This window comes from Ranitomeya variabilis, chromosome 2 (assembly GCF_051348905.1).
Source record: "Ranitomeya variabilis isolate aRanVar5 chromosome 2, aRanVar5.hap1, whole genome shotgun sequence".
Lineage (NCBI taxonomy): Eukaryota > Metazoa > Chordata > Amphibia > Anura > Dendrobatidae > Ranitomeya > Ranitomeya variabilis.
Window position 1 is genome coordinate 276,352,268 of NC_135233.1, and position 20,932 is coordinate 276,373,199.

Here is a 20,932-nt window from a genome sequence, read left to right on the forward strand (position 1 = left end):
TCCTATGATCAAGGAGTGCTTACACTATTACCCCACAGCTGGATTGCCGGAGAAAGGACCCCGGTGCTTATTAGGCTGGTAAATTCGCTTATATAAGGAGTCCCCCCAAAAAAAAGTATAGTTACAATTGAGTACCTGTGCTGATACTTGCAAAGAGTAAATTACATTAAAAGCTGTCCATGAATCCTGGGCGGTAATAGTAGGGCAGGTTACTTAGCTTAGTGGATGTTGTCTTTGTTTGTCGGCTTCCAGGCGGCTTGTACGAGCGCCGTCCCGGCCGGTGACGGACGCTCGCGCGGCCTGTGCTTGAGGATCCTTGCGCGATGCTTTGCAGGACCTGCGGTGACGTTCGGGTCACTTGATCGTAAGTCACGTGGTGCCCCTGGAGATACTACGGATCGCAGTGGGAGCCAGAAAATCTACGCGTTTCGGAATAGCTACGGATTTCTTCATCAGGGTTGGCTCCCCCTGCGCTGAATGGCTTTATATACCTGCGGTTCATCTCCCACAGGTTTAATTGAATGCGAACAGTTCCACTTCATTATTTAGGCCCCTGGGTTTCAATGTGTCCATCTGAAAGATATATTTTGTTTCTTCACGGGACATTTGTCTTATGAAGTCCCCATTTCTCGCCAATCATGTTGGACTACTTTAATGAATGATACCTTAATTCTCTGTATAGATCCCTCATGGTGAATTAAAAAATGTTTAGATAATGGGTGTTCATTATATTTATTACGTATATTTCGAAGATGTTCATTAATCCTTTTACACAGGGTATGTTTGGTGCATCCTACGTACTGTTTCCCGCATGGACATTCCATAACGTGAATCACCCCTTGCGTTGTGCATGTTATAAAATCTGTAATGGGGATTTTTGTGCCATTCTTTGATAACACATGTTTTTGTCTAGTTGGTTTTAGTGATTTACACATTTTACATTTTTGACATGGAAAAAAACCTTGTATTGCTTGCTTAAAAGGGCCTTTGGTGTTACCTGAAGGATATCTCTTTCTTCCCCCCTTCTTTTCATCACAGCCCTTACCCCCAGCGAACCCCTGACCTGATATACATACTAACAGAGAAACCTGAGCACCCTTCCCTCCAAACAGGTAAACACTCACCGTGAATGATTGACTAATATACTTTATTATTTAGCGCAGGTAAAATATATAATTTTTACTATTATTATTTAAAAATGTATATTATAGCACCATTAATTCCAGGGTTCTGTGCATGTGAAAAGAGTTTATGTATATATAAAATTTCACCTAAAATTACACATTTTCACACAAGTACTAAAAGTAGATAAAGAGAACTAAATCAAACAAATGAGTCAAAAATAATGAGGAAAAGTATCTAATATCACAGATAAGCGAGTATCAAAAGTATGTGAACTTTTGCTTTCAGTATCTGATGTCACCCCGTTGTGCAGCAATAACAGCATCTAAATTACATTTCTGGTAACAGCATGTTGGCTTGAAGGAGTAGTAGCACGTTACTATCTAAAAAATACCATAGTTTAAATTCTGTTATGTTGGTGGTTTCCTCCCATTAACTTCTCACTTTAGGTCTTTCATCAACATTTCTATAGGATTAAGGTCAGGACTTTGACTTGGTCATTCCAAAATGTTAACTTTATTCTCTCGTATTCTTTTGTGGAATGACTTGTATGCATTGGGTCGTGGTCTTGGTGTATGACCCTCGTTCTCTTTCGATTTAGCTCATGTGCGGATCTCCTGACATTTTCCTTTGGAAATTAGAATTTATTGTTCCATCTATGATGGCAAGCTCTCCTGGCCCAGATGCAGCAATACAGGCCCAAACCATGATACTACTACAGTCACTGTGTGATCTTCTGAGGTTTTTATGCTACAATACAGGATTTCTCTTTCTTCAAACATAATTCTTCTTATTTAAACTAAGCTCTATTTTAATCTGCTCTAACCTCAAATATTGTTCCAATAGCTTTCTGGCTTGTCCAGGTGATCTTTAACATACTGCAGATATACTGTACACCAATGTTATTTTTGGAGAGCAGTGGCTTTCTCCTTGAAATCCTGTCATGCAACCATTGTTGTTCAGTGTCCTTGCCATCGTGAACTCATTAACATTAGCTAATTTGAGAGAGGCTTTTAGTTGCCTGGAAGTTACATTGGGGTCCTCTGTAACCTTGCAGACTATTACACATCTTGCTTTTGGAGTGATCTTTGGCGGTTGACCACTCTATAGTGATGTTTTGTAACCTTTTCCAGCCTGAAGGCCATCAATAACTTTTCTTCTGAGGTCCCCAGAAATCACCTTTGTTCATGATACACTTCCACAACAATGTGTTGTGAATATCAAATTTTGACATATCCATGTTCTTTAAATAAAACATGGACATAAATAACATGGCACTCTGGAATAATGCTGCTGGTGGTGCTCAAGTCGGGTGTCCAACCTATACAATTAGGCAAAAAAATTACTTGGCACTCAGTATTTGAAAAAAAATTATTCCTTCTTTATTGTACATCCAGACCAAATAGATTAAATTAAATGTTTTTGGTCCGTCATAGGACCTTCATCAGAATTACCTTATTGGAGAAAACTGGAAAAGAAAGACTTTGTTATAATATCCCGGTTGAAGAAAGTGAATCCACAGTTAACAGTTTTGTGCTGGATGTCATATGAAATTATGGGAATAAAGGTGGCTGTATGCAGTCTGGTGATGGTAATGCCAACTGGACCTGGTGGGGCTATTCACATAACAGGAGAGGAACAGCGCTACTTGAATATGCAAAGGACTTGTGACAGGAATGGCGCTGAGTGCCTCAGTAAGACATATGGCAAGCCCACCCTTCAGTAGGAATGCCCAGGAGGGGGAAAGCTAATGTGACCCTGTGGGGCTGTGATGTGGTAAGAGATAAGCAGCACTCCAGTACTTGGCAGGAAACTTGCAAGGGGGATGATGCTTATTACCCAGGTCCATCATGTGGCGATACCACCGGTGAGTGAGAGGGCTCTGGAGGAAGGCAACCATTGTTGTTCAGTGTTCTTGCTATCGTGAACTCATTAACATTAGCTAATTTGAGAGAGGCTTTTAGTTGCCTGAAAGTTACATTGGGTTCCTTTGTAACCTTGCATACTATTACACATCTTGCTCTTGGAGTGATCTTTGGCGGTTGACCACTCTATAGTGATGTTTTGTGACCTTTTCCAGCCTGAAGGTCATCAATAACTTTTCTTCTGAGGTCTCCAAAAATCACCTTTGTTCATGATGATACACTTCCACAACAATGTGATGTGAATATCAAATTTTGACATGTCCATGTTCTTTAAATAAAACATGTCACCTACCCACACCTGATTGTCATCCAATTGATTGTAAATAGCTCTCTAATTTCACCTTCATACTATCTGCTAATCTTAAAGGTTCACATACTTTTGCCAGTCACAGAGATGAGATATTGAATCAATTTCATCATTTCAAAAATGTATAATTTATTTTACTCATTTGTTTTATTTGGTCCCCTTTTCTAATTTAAAATCACATGGAAAGTTCTGACGGGTTCACAAACTTTAAAGCACCACTATAACACATGCGGTACACAAAATACAAGAAAGTATAATAAACAAAAGCTTACAAACAACTGGTACAGAAGGAAAGAGAACCCTGCCCTCATAGGCTTACAATCAACTGGAACTGGGGAAGGACACAGTAGGTTGTGGTAGGAGTTGGAACAACTCTGTTAGCAGGCTTGGACAGGAGAGCAGGAGAATCCTCCAGAGGGCTCCTGTGTAAGAATGGGCCACCACCCTCATATATGAGCACTACTTCGCACAATATACATGAATCACTATGTACAGACAGTGGCAGCATCTTATTCATTTATCAATCTACCCAGCTCATTGTTATATTAACTTGTGATTGAGTATAATGTCACATTTGCATGTAGCTGAAAAGTGGGGCCTGGAATTGGTTACTGGTGGGCCCTTGGCACCCCAGACTACCACTGTGTTAACAATAAAGTGGCAGCAGGTTTATTGTAGGTTGTAGGCTGTTCTAAAAGAGGTGGTTTTTGCAGGTTGGGTCTAAAGGCTTCAATCTTGGAAGGCAAATCTGACGGAGAGACAGTTGTGTAAGGAACATATAAGAGCTGAGGAAAGGAGATTTGAGTGGACCGGAGTTTACGAGTCCACTTGGTACTGCATTTCTTTCACTTAGGCTACTTTCACACTAGCGTCGGACGACGCACGACGAATTGCATCGTTGCGATGTACCGACGCTAGCAGTGAATGCGCCGCACAACGGGGGCAGCGGATGCTGTTTTTCAACGCATCCGCTGCCCCATTGTGAGGTGCGGGGAGGCGGGGGCGGAGTTCCGGCTGCACATGCGCGGTCGGAAAAGACGGGAACGAAGCACCAAAAACGTTACAAGCAATGTTTTTCGGTGGCGACGGTCTGACGCAACACGACGCAACCGTCGCAAGACGGTTGCGACGTGTGGCAATGCGTCGCACTGCGTCGCTAATGCAAGTCAATGGAGAAAAAAACTATGCATAGCGACGTGCAGTGCACGACGCTAGTGTGAAAGTAGCCTTAGGTGTCTTAGGAGGTTTTCTGAGAACCTGGAAATCCCTCTGAGCTGTAGAGAAGTCAAAATAAATGATACAATTCTTTCTCCGGTCACTAGGAGGAGCTCACTGCATGTGTGTTTGTTCTGTTTTGTTTGTTTGGTTTTTATACTATGGAAGACACTGAATACTTTTGTCAAAGAAGACAAAAGGAAGGATACCATTATTGGCTAATCAGAAAAGTTACTGTATACTTTGCAAGCGTTCAGATAGGAGACCCTTCATCAGTCTTGATTGCAAATGAATAACCAAAACAAGAACATACATTCAGAATGTTACAATAAAAATGAGTACATGAGGAAGTTGGGATGATATAACATAAATATAAGCCAAAGTAAGAAGACTGAAGTTTTAGTTACAGATGGAGATGAAATAGAAGTGAGGCTGAGCTTTAGGTTGAGATGAACACACAAATCAAATAGCACTGAAGGCAGGACTTGCAAGGCGGCTTTTTAACTTTTTCCATTACTCCTTGTCTATTAAATATTTGGGGATGAAGCAACATTTTATTGTAAAAAAAAACATTTTTCAGTTTCACAGCCCAATGTTATAAAATGCTGTAGAGTAGCTGTGCTCGAGACAATCCTAGATTTTGTGACAGGTACAATATCCAAAATGGGGTCACTTCTGAGGTGTTTCTGCTGTATTGGTACCTCAGGGGCTCTGCAAATGTGATACTTGATGCAATGTGACTCTAAAAACACAATTTAAACAGGTTGGGCTCTTGACACCAGGCTAAAATCTCAGCACCATATGTGGACACTCCATGCAATGCACCTTGGGGCCCATCAGGTCTTTCCTGCATCTGTGCTAATGCTTGCACCTCCTCCTATTAGCTAATGAACTAAACATTCAGTCTAAAGGAGTACTTTAGACTCCAAAAACCATAGGAGACAATTGATAGATCAGTGTGGGTCCAACTCAGGGCTGCCACTAGGAATTTCGGGGCCCCATACTGGCAAAATTTTCATGGCCCCCTTGAGATTCCGCCAAGGCTCCTCCGCAGCTCCGCCTCCACCCCTTGAACTGTCCACAATCAAAAGATTTTTAAAGCCGCCAACACGACAGGGTCGGGCCCTACCCTACTCTAACCTATTAAACATTTGTTAAAGTATCCAATACAATTTAGGTATATTTTTATTTATTTTTCAATTTATAAAATGACCAATACCACATACAGAGGACAAATACCAGTGCCGCACCATGACCAGACCACATATTACCACCATATGATCACCAATAATACCACATACAGAGGACAAATACCACCACACCATGAACAGACCACATATCACCACATATTACCACCACATAGTGACCAAATAATAGCACATGTAAGGAACAAATACCACCACACCATGGCCGGACAACATATTACCACCACATAGTGACTGAATACTACAATACTGATCAGTAATAAAAAAAAACTAATATCACCATAAGTGCCAGTATTCACAGGAGATCTGTACTTAGTATGCAGTGTCTGTGTACAGGTAATACAGTGATCACCAGTAACATTATAGACTGGTGCTCTGTATATAGTGTATAATGTAAAGGTAATTCAGTGATCACTGGTGACATTGTACACAGGACCGCTGTATATAATATTCAGTGTATAGCATCAGTGTACAGCTAACACACTGACTCACCAGTGACGTCTCTAGGTGAAGTCCTTCATCTTTGCTTTTAATCTTCATCCAGCACAGACCACCGTCAGTTCATCCAGCCAGTTATCGTCTCTGCAGGAAATAACAGTTATCTAGAGCACCACTTGCAGCACACATTACTTATTTTTTTCCCAAATTGTAAACTACAACAGATGAAGAAAAAACCGACAGTGTTGGTCTGCACAGTAACAGGACCGCCCCACCCCCATTTAAAACAGTATTCTCATAAAATAAAACAAAATACATTACTGCAGTAATAATATCCCTTAATTAGCTCCTATGGTAACAATATTCCCCATCCTGGCCCCCGTGTGTCTCAATCCTGGCTCCAGCCATATGTTTTCCTATCCTGCCCCCATGTGATGTCCCATCCTGCCCCATATGATCTCCCCATCCCACCCCATGATCCTGCCCCATCCTTCCCATGATCCTGCCCCATCTGTCTCCATCCTACACCATCTGTCTCCATCCTGCCCCATCTGTTGTGAATTCTGCTCTTGGGCTCCCTCCGGTGGTTATAAGTGGTAGTGCTGCTGTCTTAGGATCGCAGCATTCATCAGGTGTGTCCACTTATTGCAATTCTGACTGGGCTATTTAGTCTTGCTTTACCCTTTAGTTAGTGCCAGTTGTCCATTGTTTCCTGGAGGATTCACTTCCCTGCCTGGTCTCTCTTGCTAGCTGTTCATTTCATCAAAGATAAGTGCTGGCTTTGTTTTCTGCAGTCCACATGCTGTGGGCCTGATCGTTCTAGTTATTTTCCATATTTTGTCTTGTCCAGCTTGGTCTGTATAAGGATTTGTTTAGCCAAGCTGGTATCTCTGGAGATGCAGATATACCCTCCATGCCTTTAGTTAGATGTGGAGATTTTGTATTTTCTGTGGTGGATATTTTCTAGTGTTTTAATACTGACCGCATAGTACTCTGTCCTATCCTTTCTATTTAGCTAGAAGTGGCCTCCTTTGCTAAATTCTGATTTCAGTCCATATGTTATTTCCTTCTCTTCTCACAGTCAATATTTGTGGGGGGCTGTCTATCCTTTGGGAATTTCCTCTGAGGCAAGATAGTTTTCCCTTTTCTATCTCTAGGGGTAATTAGTCCTCCGGCTGTGTCAAGATGTCTAGGGAGTGACGGGTACATTCCACGGCTACTTCTAGTTGCGGTGTTAAGTTCAGGGCCTGCGGTCAGTACAGGTACCACCTTCTCCAGAGTACGTCTCATGCTGCTCCTAGGCCACCAGTTCATAACACCCATCTGTCCCATGATCCTGCCCCATCTGTCTCCATCCTGCCCCATATTCCTGCCCGATCTGTCTCCATTCTGCCCCATATCTCCATTCTGCCCACTGTGTCTCCATTCTGCTCACTGTCTCCATTCTGCCCACTGTCTCCATTCTGCCCCCTTGTCTCCATTCTGCCCCAGTGTCTCCATTCTGCCCCAGTGTCTCCATTCTGCCCCAGTGTCTCCATTCTGCCCCACTGTCTCCATTCTGCCCCACTGTCTCCATTCTGCCCCAGTGTCTCCATTCTGCCCCAGTGTCTCCATTCTGCCCCAGTGTCTCCATTCTGCACCACAGTCTCCATTCTGCCCCAGTGTCTGCATTCTGCACCACAGTCTCCATTCTGCCCCACATTCTCCATTCTGCTCCCTTGTCTCCATTCTGCCCCCGTGTCTGCAATTCTGCCCCTGTGTCTGCTTTCTGCCCCCGTCCTTGTGTCTCCATCCTGAAACAAATTAAAATAATAATAATAAAAAAATTTCTTCTTACCTGGCCGCGCTCCTAGTGTTGTTCGCATACAGGTCCCGCGGCGTGCGCCTTCAAATTGCCTTCTGCGCGTGCGCAGTATGCTTTGTCGAACTGCGGGCAAAGTCAAAAAGCATTAGTGCGCATGCTCTGGAAGTACTATGTCCCTGAAGTCTTTCGCTGTGTTCCAGGATGTAGTTTACCGGTGCATGCGTACTAATGCTTTTCGGCTTTGCCTCCAGTTGGGCAAAGCATAGTACGCAGATGCAGAAGGCAATTTGAAGGTGCACACGCGGGACCTGTACGCGAACAACACTATTCACAGAACGGAATGTGTACAGCATGCCGATTTGGGGTGGAGAGAGGGGCCAGAACCAACGCCCATCGGACCGTACCGAGGATATTTCCATACAGCGCGGGAGCAATATAAAAGGTTCTTATGGGGGATTCATGGGGAGTCGGGGGATTTCACAAGTAGTTGGGGAATGTATAGTTCACACTCTATTAGATGATTAAAAAAACTGGTGACAGGTTCCCTTTAACACGGGGGATAGTGACAAACACGAAAGGGATGAGGAAATAAACACTTAGCTTTCTCTGCTGCAAAGCGCCACACAGCAGAATAAAGGCACCAGGATAATGAACCCAGCAGAAGCACCACTGCACCCAGAGAGCTCCTCACTCAGGCTTGGTCACTGAAGATTGCTCTATCACCAACAGTCAGCTGATGCATCAGGTGACCTTTTAAAGGATGGTGGGAGTGGTCACCACTTGCATCAGCTGAATCAGGAGGACTGCAGCAACATCAGATTGCAGGGGGGGGTTGGGGGGGGGGGAAGAAATTGAAATTGACCCCCAATGGGCCAAAAGGAAAAAAGTTTTAACCCCTTAATGACAGCCAATACATCTTTTAACTGACCTGAGATATAAGAGAATAGCCTCCCCGTACAGGTGACAATCCAGCATCTGTTGGTTGTCCACTGTAGCTGACAACTTGCTGTATCAGCCACTATCAGTGTTTGCACCATCCAAATCTGCTTAACCCCTTAGATGCTGCTGTCAATAGTGACTACACCATTACAAATGGATAAAAGAGCGTGAGGGCTTCCTCTTTATCCAAATTGGTGCCCTCAGATCATGATTGTGTGGTCCTGATGTTTGCCATGGCAATTCATGACCAAATAGTGGCCTTATAGTCTGTCGGCTGTGGTAATCTGTTCAGAAGTTACAGACATTTAGGTGGTAAAAATACACATTTTCATTTCTGTCGTGTCACTTTGCATTAATTCCTGTAAAGCACCTGAAGGGTTAACAAACTAACTGACAGCAGATTTCAATATCTCAGGGGGTGCTGTTTTTAAAATGGTATCACGTTTGGGGGTTTCCCAATATATAGGACCCCTAAAGTCACTTCAAACATGTATAAGTCCTTAAAAAAAGAAATTTTGTAAATTTCCTTGAAAATATGAAAAATTGCTGCTACATTTTTAAACCTCATAAAATCCTAACAAAATAAAATAACATTTTACAAATGGTGCTGATATAAAGCCGACATGTGGGAAATATTATTTATTAATAGATTGCTGTGGTATGACCATCTGGATTAAAGAGATAATCATTCAAATTTAGAAAAGTGCAAATTTTTTAACATTTTTCTAAAAGTTTTGATACTTTTTATAAATAAACACAAAACATATTGGCCTAAATTTACCATTATCATAAAGTATAATGTGTCATGAAAAAATAATCTCAAAATCACTGGGATTTGTTGAAGCGTTGCAGAGTTATTACCACATAAAGTGACACTGGTCAGATTTCAAAAATTTGGCTCCGTCACTAAGGGGTTAAACTAAGTGGAACCAGAGCTGCCACAAATCCAAAAATGGATCGTGACACAAAGACTGTTACAGCCTTTCTTTGACAAATAACTGGTAGAGGAACAAACAGGATTCATAAAAGGCCGAGGAACAAGAGATGGGATTGCTAACATTAGATGGATAATGGAAAAGGTCAAAGAATACAAGGAGCTCTATTTTTGCTTCATCGACTACAGCAAAGCCTTTGACTGTGTTGATCATTAGAAACTTTCGAATGCCATGAAGGATATGGGTGTGCTGAACTATCTGATCAGCCTCATTAGAAACCTTTACATCGACCTAGAAGCAACAGTCAGAACAGGATACGACATGGTTCAAAGTAAAGCGAGGCGTCAGACAAGGCTGCATACTGTTATGATTTACCTTCAATTTATATAAAGAAGCTATTTTCAGGAAGGCTGGACTTGCTAAAAACTGGGAAGGAATCAAAATTCTGGATGAATCACCAACACTCTAAAATACACAGCTGAATCATCTGATCAGCCTCATTAGGAGCCTTTATATCAACCAAGAAGCAACAGTATAAATGGGACACTGCATGGTTGAAAGTAGAGCAAGGCATCAGACAAGTCTACATCCTGTCACCATTTCTCTTCCTGAAAATATCTTCTACATATAAAATGAAGACTGGACTTGCCGAAAAAGAAATCAAAATTGCTGGACAAATCATCACCAGAGCGTCTCACCTAGCCAAATTATCTCTCATGCTTCGCACTGAAGAGGACCAACAGTCCGAAACACACTGTCTGCGAATTGAGATACTGATTTGGCTTTTATCCTAAGTCAAATTGCACGACTCGTTAAAGGGTTGATTATGACTTGTAGGACCGCTACTTCCAACAGGTGGCGCTATAGAGTTAAAATACTCTTTTTCTCTGAAGAGGCAATTTGCATATGGACAAATCATCAACATTCTTAAAATATGCAGATGACACAATATTGATACAAACAAGCGTAGATGGAATGAAGGACTTAGTAGAGTGTCAAGATGGAAACCTGGTACGTGGGACTGCTATTACATAGCTAGCAAGGCTGAAAAAAGACATTTGTCCTTCCAGTTCAGCCTATATTCCATCAGAATAAATCCCCAGATCTATGCCCTTCTAAAGAACCTATTCAACACTAACCTATTCAACCTATTCAACACTTTAGAAGACAGAGATATTGACTACTGCCAGGTATGACACATTTGAGATGGATGGCAATGAATGAAGTCACTGGAAAGATCTCCAAATCGAGGAACATTACTCTGGCGATAAACAGTTTGTCTTTCATGGCTTGTACATATTTTGGTATTTTCTGTGGTAACATACCGATGCAAAATTTGGACTATAAAGAAATAAGACATAAGAAGAATCGCCGCCTTTGAAATGTGGTGTTGGAGAAGGATATTATCATTACCATGGAAAGCAAAAAGAACAAACAAATCAAATTTGGAATAAATAAAGCCAGATATGTCACTGGAAGCTAGTATCACCAAGCAATGACTTTCCTACTTTGGAAACTTCATGTGAAGAGAGCAATCACTGGAGAAGGACATTGTGGTCAGAATAATAGAAGAAACACGTCGAAGAAGACCAGCCACCATACTATCAAGATAATGGCAGGACCCATCTATGATTGCACAAGATCGATCTTCCTACAAAGCATTCATCCATCAGGTCGCCATGGCTCGAAATGAAGCCGGAGGCCGCTAAATGATAATAGTAAAAATAATACATAGAATTAAAAAAATGCCTGGTATAAAATGTTAGTTATTGACTTCCGGGGGCGGAGCCAACTAAGATGGCCGCATTTTAGAAGTGCTCCCTGTTAATGAGAAATCTAATCTGGAGTCATCCCTGATTACAACCCTCAAACACCGACTGATTATATCGGCTCTGATTCACCACGAAAAGAGGATTACAGGGGTATGCGCATTATCTTGCCCAGGAGTCCCTGCCGTTTGCTATCCTTCCTGGTGGGTGAGACCCGACCTGCGGCCTGAGAGCGGGCCACGCGGCGGTGAGGCAGACTACAGCCATTCTGACCGCATTGCTAACGGTGCCCGGAAATACCTGGCTGGGGGATAGGATTCGTGATTCCGGAACGATCGTGCTCTGGATGCGGCTGGAGAGTGACTGAGAGAGCCGCGGAGGAGGCGCGGCTCCACCGAGTGACGAACAGGAGCCGGAGGACACGAGTGTGTTACACCCGAACGACACACTTACCAGACGGACCCGGCCAGCCTTGGGCGAGACCACTGGAGCGGAGCACCCGACAGGTGAGGTGGTGGTGGGAGGCTCTGTCGGAGCCGACGACAGTGGGACATCGCGGCCGCGGTGTAAAGGCGCCTTCCCGCCATATTTGGCCTCAGTTTGGAGCCGGGCATTTGGCCCTCTGATTTGGCAGCTGATATTGGAGTCCTGGGTCCGCCTTGTTCCGGGAAACACCATCGGAGGCGAAGTGGCTGGCAAAGCGGAGGTGAGCGGAGTCGTCCTGTTCAACAAGCTGGACATTGTGGCCCCAGTGAGTAAACGGCCCTCCTGATTCACTAGGCCTTTGCTGGCTTCTTGTAGTGTGGCCCCCAGGCCCCACCGTTTCAGCCGGGACCCTATCTCAGCCCAGAGTGAAGTCTTCTTGGGATCCACCTGGAGAAAGGATAAGGACTTCCTTAACATTGGGAAGCACAGGCAGAGTTAATCTCATCTCCTATTGAACTCATTCTTTTAATTTTTATTTTCTATTTATTTTCTTTTCTCTCCTCAAATTTATTTAGTTATAGTTCCTCCTCTTTTAATTTCATTTCCCCTTTGGGTGAGTGGAGTGTGGCTTTGTGCGGGGGGGAGAGGAGAGAATAGTCCTTCTATACCCTGCATTGTGACAGAAAAACAGGGGACGTGCGATTCTTTTTTATATATGACTGGTTATAATATTCATGCTCAATAACACCTGATATATTGCTTATAGTCACAGGCTGTTCACATTTACCATAACTCTCTGGTAGTCATTTAATCATATAAATAATTCTCTTATTTTTGGTGCGGCCCCTCTTTGCTAGACAGATCAAACCCCCTGTCCCCACTATTGCTAATCTAGGACCTCAATCTCGCTCACCTGAACGATAGTGGCAGCTGAGACCAATTGGTCCAAAACCAAAGCCTACTACTAGGGCCCCTGGTGTTGAGAGAGCTTTTGTGCTACCGCATCATGGAGAGGTACCTTGACAAGACACAGACTCCCTCACAGGAAGGGGCTACATCTAGACGGACTAAAAATAAAAATAAAAACAAACCGGCGGGTGGGCCTCCGGCTGGGGGGTCTCCTGATCGGATGCGGCCAGAGAAGGAGTCGCAGGACACCTCTGATCCACAGCTCCCACCTGGGCCCCACACCGCTACGGCTCAAGCAGTATCAAATATTCTCCTCCCATATTTTGACAAAAAATTTGAAACCTGGAATAAGGCCCTTGAGACAACAGTGACCGCTGTGTCGGCAAATACATCTCGAATTACAGAGGCTGAGCAGCGGATTAGTGATATGGAGGACACCGTAATGACTACCCAGACCACGGTGGAGGCACAAAAGATTCTCATTGGCTCTTTGTTAGACAAGGTTGAGGATCTTGAGAACCGTAGCAGGAGATCCAACCTCAGGTTCATTGGCATCCCTGAGAGTTGCAGGGGTGCGGACCTTCTTCGGTTCCTCACGGTCGACTTGATGGAGGCCCTCCAGCTGGAGCCTGGCTCTCCTAGGCAAATTGAGAGGGCACACCGGGTGGGACCGGAGAGGAGGGAGCCTGGTGCGAGGCCTCGCCCAGTCATTACTAAATATTTCCATTACCATGACAAAGAGAGAGTTCTGGCAGCAGCCAGGAAACTCAGAAATGTTACTATCCAAGGGACAAAGATCTTGGTGTTCCAAGATTTCTCGGCGGCTGTATCCCGGCGTAGAAAGGAGTTTGGCCCGGTTTGTCGGCTCCTCATTGATCAAGGGGTCCGTTTTGCTTTGGCTTACCCGGCTAGACTCCGAGTAACCCTGGGCACAGAGACAAAGTTGTTTGAAGACCCTAAGCTTGCTCTAGATCAGCTGAGGCGAGACCTTGCTCCCCCAGACACTTGAAAGCACGTCTTAACATCTAGGATGAGACTAGATATGATACTGACAGATATTTCTTTAAATAAGTTAAAATGACAAGGAACATGAGATACATAGTAATATTGAATATACTTTGGTTAAAATTAATTTTCTATGAAAACAAGAAATTGGTTACTGTATTTTTGCATAAGTGTATTGTTGCTAATGATGTCACACACCTATCTAATTTAGAGGGTCGCGGAGCAGCTGGGACTCCAAAACCCTATATGTTACTGTACATTGGAAGCGCTCTGCCTTTACGCCACTTCTATCCACCATGATGACAACTTCGCAAATACCTGGCCGGAAAGGGACAGGTAATCCTTTAAAAATCTTATCATGGAATGTAGCGGGCCTCAATTCGCCGGTAAAACGGCGTCGCGTATTACAGGCACTCAAACGAGCCAAACCTGATGTTATATTTTTACAGGAAACTCATTGGTCACATAAGGATACACTGCATTTGAGAGATAACTGGTTAGGTCAGACTTATGCTACCACATACTCTTCAAAAAAGCGGGGAGTGGCCATAGCGTTTGCTAGACACTTGCGGGTGATCCCGGGAGACATAGTTAATGACCCTCAGAGCAGATTTCTTCTAATGAAAGTGACCATTGAAGATACCCCCTACTCATTATTGAACATTTATGCCCCGAATGTTGACAACGCTGCCTTTTTTGCCTCCGTCTCCCAGATGATCTTAACGGAAAATTTGCCTAACTTGGTGGTGGGGGGTGATCTCAATGCTGTGCTAGATCCGCAATTAGATAGGTCGGCGGGCTCGCCCACTCCCTGTTCCGGATCGGGACCTGGCTTGATTAATCTCATGCGTGACACCCCTTTAGTTGACATATGGCGAGTGCTGCATCCGACGGAGAGAGATTACACTTGCATATCTAAGGCACATAAGTCCCTCTCACGCATTGATATGTTTCTGGTTGGTGAGTCCCTTTTGTCGGAGGTGATGGAAGCAGATATAGGGGATGCTGGGATCTCTGACCACACACCTATTACTTTGCTTCTCCGTTGCGGCCGCAACCCACACCAGCCGGGCCCATGGAGATTCCCAGCCTACTTGGCTAGGAGCAGAGAGTTTGAGACATTCCTCAAGCAGGAGTGGGGTAACTTTGTTGACGACAATATACAGCATTGGGACGATCCTGTACTCATGTGGGAGACGGGCAAGGCAGTTATGAGAGGGAGAATTATAGCATATGTGACAGGGAAAAAGCGTAAGGCTGGACGGGAAACGAGGGACCTCCAGAATATGGCCATACTGGCCTATAGACGGTACCTGGGATCTGATGATTCAGAGGACTGGTCACAATGGCAGGATGCTCTATCGTTACTAAATGCACATTTGACTAAGATAGCCCAACAGAAAGTAGACTTTGACAAACAACATTTCTTCCGATGGGGTAATAAAATAGGAACTCTACTGGCTAGACTGGCAAATCCGAAAGGTCCCAGACAGAAAATCCCGCTTCTAGTGGACCCCATTTCAGGGACTCATTTGACTAATAGTGAGGACATACTACAGGCTGTTCACACCCACTACACGGCCCTTTACTCCACACGGGGAGGAGACATATCCTCCATAACACATTCTTTAAACTCTTTACAGTTACCTATGTTGACAGACTCCCAGCGCACAACCCTTGAGATGCCTATCACACTAACAGAGATATGCTCCGCTATTAAAACAATGGCAAATTATAAATCACCGGGACCGGATGGCTTACCTGTAGAATATTATAAATTGCTCTCTCCTGATATAGATCCCCTCCTCAAGGACCTACTCAACTATTATTTAGAGGGGGGCGCATCCCCAACCTCTTTTAACTCTGCATTAACTTCCCTAATTTTAAAGCCGGGTAGAAGCCCAACACAGATAACATCATACAGACCCATATCCTTGTTAAATCTGGATTATAAACTGCTGGCAAAGATTATGGCTAACAGAATACAGATGTTTCTCCCTGAGCTTCTATCACCGAACCAATATGGTTTCACCCGAGATAGACACTCGACCATTGCTATCCGCACGGCAATTGCGGCCACCATAGTGTCAGCTAGAAACAAGAACTCTTCTAACATCTTGCTTAGTCTGGACGCGGAGGCTGCGTTTGATAGTGTAGAGTGGCATTGGATATATGCGGTGCTAGAGAGCCAGGGATTCGGTGAGAGATTTGCGGCATTGATCAGACTATTATATAATTCACCTAAGTCCAAAATTATAGTTAATCAACAACTAACAGAGGGGGTGGAGTTAACCAGAGGCACTCGTCAGGGCTGCCCACTTTCCCCCATTCTATTTAACCTTGCTCTTGATCCTCTTATACGTGCTTTAGAGTCCCTGCCATTGTTTAGAGGGATACGGGTAGGGAGAATTAGCCTGAAGCTCACAGCATTTGCAGATGACATCTTGCTCTATATTGCCAACCCAGAGGAGGCCCTCCCTGAAATTATAGCCCTTATGGATAAACTGGGGACTATGTCTGGATACTCTATTAATCCAACTAAATCCAAGGCACTTAACCTACGCGCTTCGCGCAAACCACCATGGGCGGGACTATATACCTTTGAATGGTGCAAAGAGGCATTGCCCTACTTGGGGGTACATATAACTAAAAACCCTCATGATCTCCAGAGAAGTAATCTTTTTCCTCTTATGCAAAAAATTAAAAAGGAACTAGAAGGATGGCAACATCTAACCCTTTCATATTTGGGTCGGGCATATTTGTTAAAAATGATTGCTATCCCACAGATATTATATTTTATACAATCCCTTCCAGTATTGCTTTCCCCTAGTGAATTACGGGTAATAAATGGTATGTTCCGCGCTTTCATATGGGGAAAGAAGCATCATGGCCATTTTGGAACAGCGCCCATCGAATGGAGGCATTAACTTTCCAAATTTAGAAAATTACAACCTGGCAGCGCTGCTTCGCTATCTTAAAGACTGGATTCATGATACTTCCATATTCACTAACACTCAAGTAGACCAGAATCTGATATCCCATACCAACTTATTATATCTCCTACATACACATAAGGAACTGTTACCCTCCTCAGTGACGGATAATCCTTTGTTAATGGTGATGTGGAAGATATGGCATAAGTTACGCCATAGATTTTCTCTTAATGCACATTCTTCACTTTTCTTACCAATATTTGGGAATCGAGATGTCGGGTTGAGATTGGGGATGGAGGGCTTATGTGCTAGGTATCGGGCTGTGACAGTGGGCTGCATATTGGACTCTTCGACACGCAGACCACACTCTTGGACATTCACTCGGAGATACCTTCCCTTGACAATGGGGTGTCTCGCGAATTGTGCAATCTTGGAGGTCTATGCTACAAGGGTGGGAGAGCGGTTATCGGATACAGATTGGGAAAACCCATTTGACACCATGTTACGAAATAGGTCTTCACTATTCCATTCTACTTCTAGATTCTATCTCTTTTTGAGAGAGGAGATGGACTACACTAAACGAAAAGCAGGCCTTCCAAGATGGCTCGCTCGTTTCCCAGCCTTAACCCCAGAACATATCGTTAAGGCAATGTTTTATGCTTGGAAGGCTTTACCGGCCTCTTCTTATAGGGAAATGTTGCTTAGATTGTACCATGGCACATATGTATCCCCACATCGTTCGTTTCTCATGGGCCTATCTCAATCGGCTAATTGTCTAAAGTGTGCGGCTCCTGAGGCAGGCCTTTACCATCAATTTTGGGATTGCCCGGCAATTATGGGGTTTTGGAGGGAGGTAAAAAGATTTTGTCTAGACCACCTCTTGAATTATATACCCTCCACGGCAGAGTGGGCGATATTGGGAATATGGCCTGAGGAGGTATCGAGAATTACAAGAGGGGCCAAACGTCTGACATGTATAGTGTCCATGGTAGGGAAAAAATGTATATTACAACAATGGATCACAGCGGAACCTCCAACGCTGACAATGTTTTTAAATAAATTAAAACATGTGTTCCGTATGGAATGGATAGAGGCACAGTTGGGGGAAGATCGCATGGTGCCCCGTTTTTTTGATACTTGGGAGAGTTTCATCGATATGTTCTCTGAAGAGGTGAGAACTCATCTTATAGCTTGTTTTGAACAGTCCCCATGGTATATCACTAGAATGGTGGCAGGAGATCCCCCGATTCGATCTAATGGACACGATAGGGTGTGACGGAAGTGACAATACACTAAATAACTGTTACCAGTAGGTTGATATGGTTTCAATGATGAAAAGTTATTGTTCGTTTTATAATCTTTATTTTGCTGTTTAAAAAAGAAACAAAATAAGTTAAAAATGAAGGTCATTTCCTTTTTGAATGTGTGATACTGTTGAGTTTACTGATCTCATGGATTCTGAATGTAATTACACATGTTTCAATTATATGATGCTCATGAGGCCTAGATTTGTACACTAATACATGGATCACTGTATTGCATAATTTGTGAACATGAATATTGCATCCTTCAATAAAAAACTTCTTAAACAAAATGTTAGTTATTGAGTTTGGAAGACCACAATTGGATTGCATAGCCAGTAAACAATTCTACTTGCAGGTAATTCGATTTAATGCTATTCACTAACAAAGCAGTATACCAATTGCAACCCATAATTCAAACTTTTTTCCCTTTTTTTCCACTTTTATACATACCTGTGATCAAATCTTCCACTTTCTGTCGTGCTAGAAGTTCTTTCCCCCGTCTTAGCAAAAGTTCAATTTGCAGAAGTAGAGCCTTTCCAATATCAGGAGATTGATTAAATTGATTACAGACCGTTTTGAGGAAATCAAATCCAACAACATCCCTATAAAATAGTAAATATTAATAGAAGATTTGTAAATTTCACTTTTTGACCCGAAAGAAGATTTTCTGCTACTGTTACTGAAAGATGATAGCCCATCCCTTGCCTCTGCCAAGCAAATTAAGCATTATAAAATATCCATTTTAATTCTAAAGTTTGAATTGTTGTGCACTGATAGTTACATACCGTAATTACATAGGTAATATGGTTAAAAAAAAAAAGTTCTATGAGTTCTGACGAAGGATGAGAAAGTACAAGCGCAACCACATGATTCAGTCCTCCTCAAAACAATTAATTTTTCCCTCTTTATCCTAATTTTCGATCCACTGGACCAAACATTCAGAAAATAACTTCACATAATTACCTTGCATTCTTTCTCTAGGTGTAGGGAGTGCCCCTTTGGTTTTTGAGGTGGTTTTACATGTAACAGCTTTTGACCACACTTTTAGTATGGCCATTTGTTCAAGTTAATCATGTCCTCCTTTAGAAGTCTCTTTCAAGACTAAATTAATGTAAATATTTTAATGTTTTCTCATAACTAATATCCAACATAATCCGTATCAGTTTTGTTGCTCTTCTTTATCTTTCCTAACTCAAAGTCATCCTTTCTATGAGCTGGTGCTGAGAACTGAACTGCATATTCGAGACGAGGTCACGCTAATGCTTTGTGAAGTTGTTGTATTACAACCATGTCACCTGAGTTAATACATGACAATATCCTGCTGGCCTTACAAGCAGCTGATTGACACTACATGCTGTTCTTTAGTCTTTGATCTAAAAGTCCACCCAGATCTTTCTCTCCAAGTGACTCTCCTAGTTGGCTCCCCCTGCCCAGGTGCATAACTTTATATTTCTCCACATTGAACCTCATCTGCCACGTGGATGCCCAAACATTCAGTTTGTCTATGTCAGCCTGTAACTTATAAACGTCGTCAATAGAGTGCAATCTAATATATAAAGCTGAATGTGTGTATGTGTGTATGTGTGTATGTCCGGGATTGGCATCTGAACCGTCGCAGCTACAGCCACAAAATTTAGCACAGTCACACGTCTGGACCCCGAGAGCGTCAAAGCTATGTTGTGAGGTGAAATTTTAACCCCGCGCTTTCCAATTCACCAAACAATTTTGCCCCTATCTACATAATGGGGAAAAAATGAAAGGAAAAGTGTTGGTGGCAAATTAACAGCTGCCAGATGTGAACAAGGGGGACTTAAAGAATGAGAGCGATGGCGCCAAAGAGTATATACTGTACAGTTGCTAAGGTGGGGCCCCGACATGGGATAATCACCACACCACCACGGGGATATGAACACACACACAAAATGCGCCACACACTACCACGTGCTCGAACACATATACCACCCTCAGCGCACATTTCACCACACATACACCAACCTCGCCACATAAAAGTCGAAACACAAAAGTCGCCGCTCAAAACTCGCCACGCGCAAAACTCTCCACATGCAAAACTCGCCACACGTGCAAAACTCACCTCATGGAAAACTCGCCACACGCAAAACTTGCACACGCGGAAAAATTGCCACATGCACAAAAGTTGCAACACATGCAAAAGTTGCCTCACACAAAACTTGCACATACTCAAAAGGCACCACACATAAAACTCGCCACGCGCAAAACTCGCCATGCGCAAAACTTGCTGCACACAACTTGCTACACTAACCTGTCACATGCAACTCGACACACAAAAAGTTGCTACACGCATGTCGCCACACAAAACTCATCTCACAAAAGTCGCTACATGCATGTCGCCACACGCAACTCAACACACACAACTTGACACACGAAACTCGCCCTAAAACACACTCAAGTCTGGTATTATCCTTCAAAAATAAAAATCTGATTAATAAGCAGACAAACTACAAGAGCAACAAATGTACCATATAGGAATCCGGCAGCTGTCAGTCACATAACCAGTCTATTATGTGTATGTGTGAGCTAATATATACTGCCAGGGGGTGGGCTTACTGTTGGCTGAGGATTTATCAGGCTGCCAATTTAGCTTACAAATACTGAGGTAAAAATACTGACCAAATAACGTGTGAACGAGGTCTAATACAGGAGGAGATGACATACAG

General features: G+C 43.2%; 1 protein-coding gene across 4 annotated transcripts in view; it reads right to left on the reverse strand.

Annotated features, from left to right (window-relative positions):
- The window catches only part of TEX11 (testis expressed 11), a 301,033-nt gene that overhangs the window by 172,877 nt on the left and 107,224 nt on the right, over window positions 1–20,932 (reverse strand). For all 4 annotated transcript variants that reach the window (XM_077284979.1, XM_077284978.1, XM_077284977.1 and 1 more), the window contains one exon: window positions 18,687–18,838. In XM_077284979.1, the coding sequence (XP_077141094.1) occupies window positions 18,687–18,838 (152 nt within the window). The remainder of the gene's footprint in view (window positions 1–18,686; window positions 18,839–20,932) is intronic.